The 9918-nt window shown below is 35.6% G+C and overlaps 1 protein-coding gene across 4 annotated transcripts in view; it reads right to left on the reverse strand.

The window, feature by feature from the left end:
* The window catches only part of b4galt7 (xylosylprotein beta 1,4-galactosyltransferase, polypeptide 7 (galactosyltransferase I)), a 24025-nt gene extending 17515 nt beyond the window's left edge, over positions 1–6510 (reverse strand). Inside the window, exon 1 of one of the 4 annotated variants that reach the window (XM_062039752.1) lies at positions 6298–6510. In XM_062039752.1, coding sequence (XP_061895736.1) covers positions 6298–6317 — 20 coding nt within the window. In that variant the 5' untranslated portion in view covers positions 6318–6510. Of the gene's footprint in view, positions 1–5804; positions 6271–6297 lie in introns of those variants that run through there. The other 3 variants (XM_062039753.1, XM_062039750.1, XM_062039751.1) reach the window with 3 other exon arrangements.
* Positions 6511–9918: the final 3408 nt, after the last annotated feature.

Consider the following 9918-nt stretch of genomic DNA (forward strand, 5'->3'; position numbering starts at 1 on the left):
GAACATTAAATATTTTGTCTTTGCAGTCCATTCATTTGAATATAGGTTGAAAAGGATTTGCAAATCATTGTATTCTGTTTTTATTTACGATTTACACAACGTGCCAACTTCACTGGTTTTGGGTTTTGTATTTACATATGGAAAATGTTTGGACACCCCTGTTCTATAATGATGAGGATGTTATTTATTTTAGCTGTGACATCCAAAAAGTTAGCAGATCATCGATGACAGTGATTCATAAACTGTGGTGTACGCTTAATTAAGGAAGCACTTAATTAAAGTACAGTGTTTTATTTTCCTATATTCAAACAAGGTATTAGTATAGTACCGCGATACTAATGAATCATATTCTGTACTATACCGTCTCTGAAAAGTACCGGTTTAACATGTTAAAAGAGAAAGTAAGCAGATATTAACAGTAAATGAACAAGTAGATTAATAATTCATTTTCTACCACTTGTCCTTAATAATGTTGACAAACTAATACAATGATAAATGACACAATATGTTACTGCATATGTCAGCAGACTAAATTAGGAACCTTTGTTTGTTTACTTACTACTAAAAGACAAGTTGTCTTGTATGTTCACTATTTTATTTAAGGACTAACTTGCAATAAGAAACATATGTTTAATGTACCGTAAGATTATTTGTTCAAATAAAGCCAATAATGCAATTTTTTGTAGTACCCTTTATTTAGAAAAGTACCGAAAACTACCGAAAAGTATGGAAATAATTTTGGTACTGGTACCGACACAGTGTTGCTGTTCAAACTGTTATGTTACAGTGGCCAAACATATTAAATACATGTGTTAAATAAAACCTCTGCCGCGTTTTTATATTGGGACAACACTAATTGATAAGGGTGTAACGGTACACAAAAGTTTCGGTTCGGTACGTACCTCGGTTTAGAGGTCACGGTTCGGTTAATTTTCGGTACAGTAAGAAAACAACAAAATGTTAATTTTTTGGTTATTTACTAAATTTGTAAACAATGGCTTTATCCTTTTAACATTGGGAACACTATAATAATTCTGCCCAAAAATAGAAATAGCTCTGTGTGTGATGGATGTGAGCCACCACTAGGCTGATCAGTGTGTAGTGGAATTTCTGACCTTTGAACTATATTTCGTGCTCGTTTCATTCTTTCCTATTCTAAACCATTGAAGGACCAGATGTAAGTCAATGTTGAATATGGAGTCGGTCTGACCATTCTACAAAATGTTTTGATTGTCTATCATGACTAAGGGATTCAAGGATGTTGCAGAACAAACAGGTCGAAAACAACAGGACCTTGACGCATGAAAGAAACAGATAAAATGGCCAAATGACAAGGGCTATGGGTGAATGCTTGATTCTTGTGTCCTCCGGAGGCCGTTTGTCTGTCTGCACGGGCAACTCAATCCAACTTTGTACTTTTTGACTATGGGTAAATAAACCTTTTGTACTAAACTCACTTTTGTTGCTGTTTAAGCTTCGGACAATCCACTACAAGTGCAACAGCAGGCAGTCATGAATGCTAAGCATAACAATAACATACATATACACACAGGGTCCATTGCCAGGCTTAATGTGGCCAACATATATAAAATAATAACCAAATAAGATAAGGCTCAGAATGGTTTCTTAACAAAACCTTTCTACATATAAGTGCTTCTTTTGATTGATTGATTGATTGAGACTTTTATTAGTAGATTGCACAGTACAGTACATATTCCGTACAATTGACCACTAAATGGTAACACCCCAATACGTTTTTCAACTTGTTTAAGTTGGGGTCCACGTTAATCAACATTAAACTGCCTCAAGTTGTTGCTCAGATTAAATAAAATGACAAAACTTTTCTTCTACATATAAAAAGTGCAACATTAAACAGTTTCAAGTCAACTCAGCCTCAGATTAACTTTTATCCCCCCCCCCCAGCCTTTAACCCTGGTGACTTTCACTCAATCTTCATGTTTTTTGCCAGAAAAACCAGTTCATCCACATTGTCTGCAGAAAGAAGAAGTGGGTCAAAATCTAGTTTTTAATGCAATATGGTCTTAAATCTGCTGCTATAAAAACACCAACGGCATTTGTTATTGCTTTAGCCCTGCCTGACTCGCAGAGGAGAGGCTGCTTGAATGCGGTGTATGCACGACGCTCGTCTTTCTCTTCGTTGAAGAGATGTTCACTTGGGGGTGGTGCTGCTTCAAATGGGTTCCCATGTTTTTGACGTGTTGCCAGAAGCATACCCTACCGCTGCTGAACAATGTCGGCAAACCGCTTTCGCTTTGTTGTCGTAGCCCGGTCGCTGCTAGCATGCCGTGTGTTGTGCATTGGTGTGCATTGTTTAGACAACGTGCGGTACGCTACTTAATATGTCCGTGTGGAAACTCGTTCGGAACCGAACCGAAACCCCCGTACCGAAACGGTTCAATACCAATACACGTACCGTTACACCCTTACTAATTGATAAACAATGTTGCTGTTCGAACTGTTATGTTACACTGACCAAACATGTCAAATACATGTGTTAAATAAAACCTCTGCCGCGGGTTTTATGATTACTTAGGCCTACTACGCTACTGCGTTTTAATGTCGGTCCTTATGATGGTACTTGGGGAGCTAAGTGTTGTCTGAGGTGATACTTGGTGAAAAAAGATGTTAGCAGCACACAGCAAGCAAACATGACAAGCAGGCTCACCTCAACCTTTGTTTTCTCAACATGCTAATGTGTACAGCTCCACTAATGGACATTGGAGTGTTACTTTCAAAGGCAAAATTAATGTACTGCTAGAAACATAATTTTATATGGGACTTTATTGTATTATATGTATAGTACATGTTCTAAAAAGCATAAAACACCACCAGAATTGGAGATATTACAAGTCAAAGTGATGAAGCTTAGTGTTACGTTCATGACTTGGTGTAACTAAACATTACCCTATAAGATGAAGGCAATTGCATTTTATTGATATTTGAAATGTATTCAATGTTTATAAATGAATATTTAAATATATTAAATGTAAAAAAGGGAATAAATATTCAAAATAAGATCATTAAATGGATATTATTTGATTGTTGTTTTTAATATTGTTTTTAATATTATTTTTAATATTGTTGTGCAGCACTTTGGAAACATTTTTGTTGTTTTAAATGTGCTATATAAATAAAGTGGATTGGATTGGATTGAATGAAATCTAGTTTGGTTACGCCAGAGGTGTCCAAACTTTTGCCACTGAGGGCCACACACGGAAAAATTAAAGCATGTGGGGGCCATTTTGATATTTTTCATTTGCAAACCGTAACAAAATTTATGGATTTGTTTTTTTGTTTTTTAACCTTCAGGGCTCTCGGGGACCATAAAGAGTCTAAGTCATTAAAATGTTAAAAACAAGTCAAATTATTATTGTATTTTTTTTATTTAACGCTTACAGTAAATCTCTACAGTATATCAACTTCAGGTTGATGTAAAGATAAAAAAACCAAAAAGGTTTTATGCCTTTTCTGTCAAAGACAACTTTGTGTTTTATAATAAAACTGAAATATGCAGTATTTCCCCCACTGCCCAAAACATTCCGAAAGCAATGTTTGATGTGAAGTAATTAGAGCCTTAAAAAGATCAATAATGCAGGACACCATTGATTTGAATTCATTATTATTTTTGAGTAATCACAGTGAAAAGATAAATAAAATCCCATTAAATATATTTGGGATCCACAAGGTGCCCCACTCATAAAGTGATACATTTTTATTAGTTTTTTTTTTTTTTTTTACTTTCAACACTTAAAGGCCACAGGTTGAAAGGCTCCTCACATTTCCCCATTGTTTACACCAGCAGCGAGCGCGATTCGGACCGAGAAAGCGACGATTACCCCATTAATTTGAGCGAGGATGAAAGATTTGTGGATGAGGAACGTGAGAGTGAAGGACTACAGTGCAGTGCAGGACGTATCTTTTTTTGCTCTGACCGTAACTTAGGTAAAAGGGCTCATTGGATTCCACACTTTCTCCTTTTTCTATTGTGGATCACGGATTTGTATTTTAAACCACCTCGGATACTATATCCTCTTGAAAATGAGAGTCGAGAACGCGAAATGGACATTCACAGTGACTTTTATCTCCACGACAATACATCGGTGAAGCACTTTAGCTACGGAGCTAACGTGATAGCATCATGCTTAAATGCAGATAGAAACACAAGAAATAAGCCCCTGACTGGAAGGATAGACAGAAGATCAACAATACTACTATCAGGAGACACCGAACCAAACACTGGACCTGTAATTACACGGTTAATGCTGTGCCGCCTGTCAAAGCCTAGCAATGCTGTTGCTAACGATGCCATTGAAGCTAACTTAGCTACGGGACCTCATCAGAGCTATGATAAAAACATTAGCGCTCCACCTACGCCAGCCCTCATCTGCGTTCCAGCGATCGACGGCGCGACGAAGGACTTCACCCGATCATCGATGCGGTCTGCGGCTAGCGTCGGATAGCGCGTCTGCTATCCAACCGAAAGTCCTCCTGGTTGTGTTGCTGCAGCCAGCCGCTAATACACCGATCCCACCTACAACTTTCTTCTTTGCAGTCTCCATTGTTCATTAAACAAATTGCAAAAGATTCACCAACACAGATGTCCAGAATACTGTGGAATTTTGCGATGAAAACAGAGCTGTTTGTATTGTGATACAATGTGTCCGAATACTTCCGTTTCAACCATCGACGTCACGTGCAAACGTCATCATACATAGACGTTTTCAACCGGAAGTTTCGCGGGAAATTTAAAATTGCACTTTATAAGTTAACCCGGCCGTATTGGCATGTGTTGCAATGTTAAGATTTCATCATTGATATATAAACTATCAGACTGCGTGGTCGGTAGTAGTGGGTTTCAGTAGGCCTTTAAGTTACGAGATCAAGTTCAGATATATCTGTCGATTTTACATTTCAACTATTATTTTGTTTGATTTTATGCTCTTTTGGCAAAGAAAGGAGCCTTGAATAAGTCAATAATTCATTATAACATTGATTTTTTTTTTGGAGCAATGGCAAAAAAAGAAAAAGAAAGATAGACAAAAGAAAAATAAACAGCCTGCATGGCAGCTTTGTGTCAACATTGCAACTCATTCCACTTTTTTTTAATGTTTTTTTTTAATTTTTGCAATAGCCTTTCCAGAATGTGTCGCTGGCCGGTAAACAATTAGCTGCGGGCCGCAAATGGCCCCCGGGCCGCACTTTGGACACCCCTGGGTTACGCCATCATGAGCGCAACACAAGGTTGTAAAAGTTTCAACTACAATTCTAAATAAGATGTCAAAAGCAAACTGAAATCAAATACACACAGCTTAAAGATTCAATACCTATTTATGAAGATTTATCAAAATATAAAAGAAATATACCTGAACAGAACGCTCATGATAGTTACACCAAAACGTACAGCTATGAATCGCGTTTTTCCAAGTTTTTGGGGCATTTGTATGCTATTTCCAAGCATCTCGTTTTTATTATCGTTGATTTTAAATGGTCAAACTAATGCATATTATATATGCATGCCCTAGTAAACAAACGAAAAAGTCATATTTATTTGTATTGTTACATTTTGAAGTACATTTGTGCAGGTGGGTGCGAATGTAGCCATTACCAGAGCTGTACACTAATTCATTAATCAACTCAAGTCTTTCACTCACTCTGCCTTCACTTCTTGATGAACAACTTTTTGTGATGACTCATTTCTTGGAAAACCAACAAGGACTGACTTCAGTTTTCATTAAAATAAATAAATAAAGCAAAAGTTATCTATAATTAAAAAAAATTCTCACCTTCTCTCCTCCTTGAAGTAGAGCACAGGCTTTCTTCTCGACGAGAACATCATGTTTTAAAAGTCATTCATCTAACAGTGGCTGTGCTTTGCTTTCTTTCAATTTTTTACCATTGTGGCATCAATGGACTAAATGACTCCATGGACTTGGCCAAGAATCAGCACAAAGTGACCAGATTAAAAATGTAGTTTTCCAGGAAGCTGCCCGGTGTGTACACGTAGCATGCTAGCATACCTGCACCTAGCTAGGCTAACGTGCTAGCCCTAGCTTCAGGCTAAAAAGCGAGACGTGAGTCGCCGTGACAGCGCCACGCAGCGACCGCTTTTTAAAGGTGTGAACCGACACGGACGAGCAGTTTGAACACATACACACAACCAGACATTTTTGTTTCCCTCCACGAATAATTTCACGTTAAGAAAACATCCGGCGATAACAGGTCCAACGCGTACGGGTTCGAATAGGAACAAAGTGGATGCGAAATCAAGGTTCCTACCTCTTTAAACCCTTGGCCATGTCCAGGGCAGCATTTTCCCCAAACAATTATTGCTTGTGTCACGCGTTATCTGCCGTCCAGATTATTTTTTTCAATTTAATGATTTTAAAAGGTTAGATGAGAGACTATCTGTCGGGAGTTTTTCTCCGGTGTCGTGCGAAATTCTCTCTCCCTGAAATATTTGTATCCCTACCGCGGGAGCGCGCATGGGGGCGGAGCTTCGTGCCTCGTTCAGACAGCGGCAGCACTTCCGTGTTATTAGCGACGTCAATGATTATAAATATTCATTTATTATTCATTATTATTTATTTATTTCAGGTAATGACATAAAGAAGTACAAAGTTGACAACACATAATAATATCAATTAATATAGTGCAAAAGGTAATGTATAGTATAGTATGTCCAGCAGCGGCTTGAGCGATATGAACATAGACATATCTATGGATATGAATTGGGACAGTCTAGCCTCCGGGACACTTCCTGGTTACGTCAGTTGTCCCCGCCCTTACATTTTACGTCACGTATCTGCTGCTCAGTCGCACAAGGTTAAAAATGGAATTTAAGTTATTTACTGAAATTGAGTGAGCCTAGGCAGGGTTGTCCAAACTTTTTCCACTGAGGGCTGCACACGGAAATGTTAAAGCATGCCGGGGCCATTTTGATATTTTTCATTTTCAAACCGTAACAAAATTTATGGATTTTGTTTGTTTTTTACCTTTAGAGCTCCCGGGGACCATAAAGGGTCTAAGTCATTAAAATGTTAAAAACAAGTCAAATTATTTTTATTTATTTATATAACGCTTACAGTAAATCTGTACAGTATATCAACTTCAAGTTGATATAAAGTTTAAAAAAACAAAAAGGTTTTATGCCTTTTCTGTCAAAGACAACTTAGTTTTTTATAATAAAACTGAAATATGCAGTATTTCCCCCACTGCCCAAAACATTCAGAAAGCAATGTTTGATGTGAACTAATTAGAGCCTTAAAAATATCAATAATGCAGGACACCATTGATTTTAATTCATTATTATTTTTGAGTAATCACAGTGAAAAGATAAATAAAATCCCATTAAATATATTTGGGATCCAAAAGGTGCCCCACTCAGAAAGTGATACATTTTTATTAGTTGTTTTTTTTTACTTTCAAAACTTAAGTTACGAGCTCAACTTCAGATATATCTGTCGATTTTACGTTTGAACTATTATTTTGTTTGTTTTATGCTATTTTGTCAAATAAAATGTTGATATTTTTGTATATGCAATATTTCCCACATAAAACATTTTAAAGTGAAATATTTGAAATAATTGGAGCCTTGAGTAGGTCAATAATTCATTATAACATTGATTTTTTTTTTTTTTTTTTTGGAGCAATGGCAAAAAAAGAAAAAAGAAAGATAGACAAAAGAAAAAAAAAGCCTGCATGGCAGCTTTGTGTCAACATTGCAACTTTGTCTAGTTAGATTTCACCTCATTCCACTTTTTTAAATGTTTTTTTAATTTTTGCAATAGCATTTCCAGAATGTGTGGCGGGCCGGTAAACAATTAGCTGCGGGCCGCAAATGGCCCCCGGGCCGCACTTTGGACACCCCTGGCCTATGGCTTTGCACTTTGTTTATTATATGTGTACAGCTCTGGTAATGGGTACATTCGCACCCACCTGCACAAATGTACTTCAAAATGTAACAATCAAAATAAATATGACTTTTTGTTTTGTTTACTAGGGCATGCATGTATAATATGCATTAGTTTGACCATTTAAAATCAACGATAATAAAAGGAGATGCTTAGAAATAGCATAAAAAATGCCCCAAAAGCTTGGAAAAACGTGATTCACAGCGTTATTTTTTGGTGTAACCATCATGAGCGTTCTGTTCAGGTATATTTTGACAAATCATCATATTTATGTATTACTAAATTTAAATAGGTATTGATCAATCTTTAAGCTGTGTGTATTTGATTATAGTTTGCTTTTGACATCTTATTTAGAATTGTAGTTGAAACTTTTACAACCTTGTGTTGCGCTCATGATGGCGTAACCAAACCAGATTTCATTTAATGATCTTATTTTGAATATTTATTCCCTTTTTTACATTTAGTATATTTAAATATTCATTTATAAACATTGAATACATTTCAAATAACAATAAAATGCAATTGCCTTCATCTTATAGGGTAATGTTTAGTTACACCAAGTCATGAGCGTAACACTAAGCTTCATCACTTTGATTTGTAATATCTCTAATTCTGGTGGTGTTTTATGCTTTTTTCTTTTTGGAACATGTACTATACATGTAATACAATAAAGTCCCATATAAAATTATGTTTCTAGCAATACTTTAATTTTGCCTTTGAAAGTAACACTCCAATGTCCATTAGTGGAGCTGTACACATATATATATTTTTAGTTACTTTGAATTTACAACCCCCTGGCGCTGCATTGTACTGTTTTTGTACTGTTTTTGTACTTACTTTGATTATTATTTTCAACTGTTTGTAAATGTTGAAATTTATGAATAAAGGTTTATAAAAAAAAAATTATAAAAAAGGTTAAAAAAAGGTTAAAAAATGGCGTGAGCCTATGGCTTTGCACTTTGTTTATTTTATATATATATATATTGCATTCTATTTTAGTTACTTTGAATTTACAACCCCCTGTCGCTGTTTTGTACTGTTTTGTACTTTTTTTGTGCTTACTTTGATTATTATTTTAAACTGTTTGTAAATGTTGAAATAAAAAAAAGCCAAATCGTTGCAACGATAGGATAGTTTTATATTATTTATATCATTTAATACACTAACTTGAATGAAAAAAAAGGTTTAAAAATGGCAAAAATAAATAAACAAATAAATACAAATAAATACATTTTAAAAAATTACCTTTTTTTTTTTAAATAATTTTTTTTTTTTTAAAATACAAAAACAATTTTTAAAAAAAAGTTAAAAAATGGCTAACTTAACAGAATAATGTCAAATCATTTTGTGTTCTCTTGGTCCTTTGCCTCATGTTTGACCTTTTTACCTTATTTATTTTAATAGCTACCGGCAACGTCTGATTTTCCTGCGGTTAGAGACGACCGCTCATGGGAGATGGTTGTCATGGAGATGTGTCACGTGTTGACAAGCATTCTAAAGCTGTTATTCCTAATTATTAGTTAATGATGGATGCATTTTCATGCTTGTTGAAGTGGAACATGTACCTTACAGTCTATCTATACAGCAACACCACGCAATCTTACTTTATTTAAATGGGATTCACAATTGACGTACCGGTAATTTTATAATCTTGTCAATTTGGTTGCGTTATAGCCAGTAATAGTAAATACTGGAATAGCATATTATTATTATCATATAATTATTTGCAATGAAGGCAGAGGAAATTAATCACAACAACTACAGTTTCAGTACACGAGTTTATTAATTTGGCCCCCACTATGGACTGGACTCTCACACTATTATGTTAGATCCACTATGGACTGGACTCTCGCTATTATGTTGGATCCACTATGGACTGGACTCTCACTATTATGTTAGATCCACTATGGACTGGACTCTCACACTATTATGTTAGATCCACTATGGACTGAAATCACACTATTATGTTAGATCCACTATGGACTGG

The sequence above is a fragment of the Entelurus aequoreus genome, linkage group LG28 (genome assembly GCF_033978785.1).
Source record: "Entelurus aequoreus isolate RoL-2023_Sb linkage group LG28, RoL_Eaeq_v1.1, whole genome shotgun sequence".
Classification (NCBI taxonomy): domain Eukaryota; kingdom Metazoa; phylum Chordata; class Actinopteri; order Syngnathiformes; family Syngnathidae; genus Entelurus; species Entelurus aequoreus.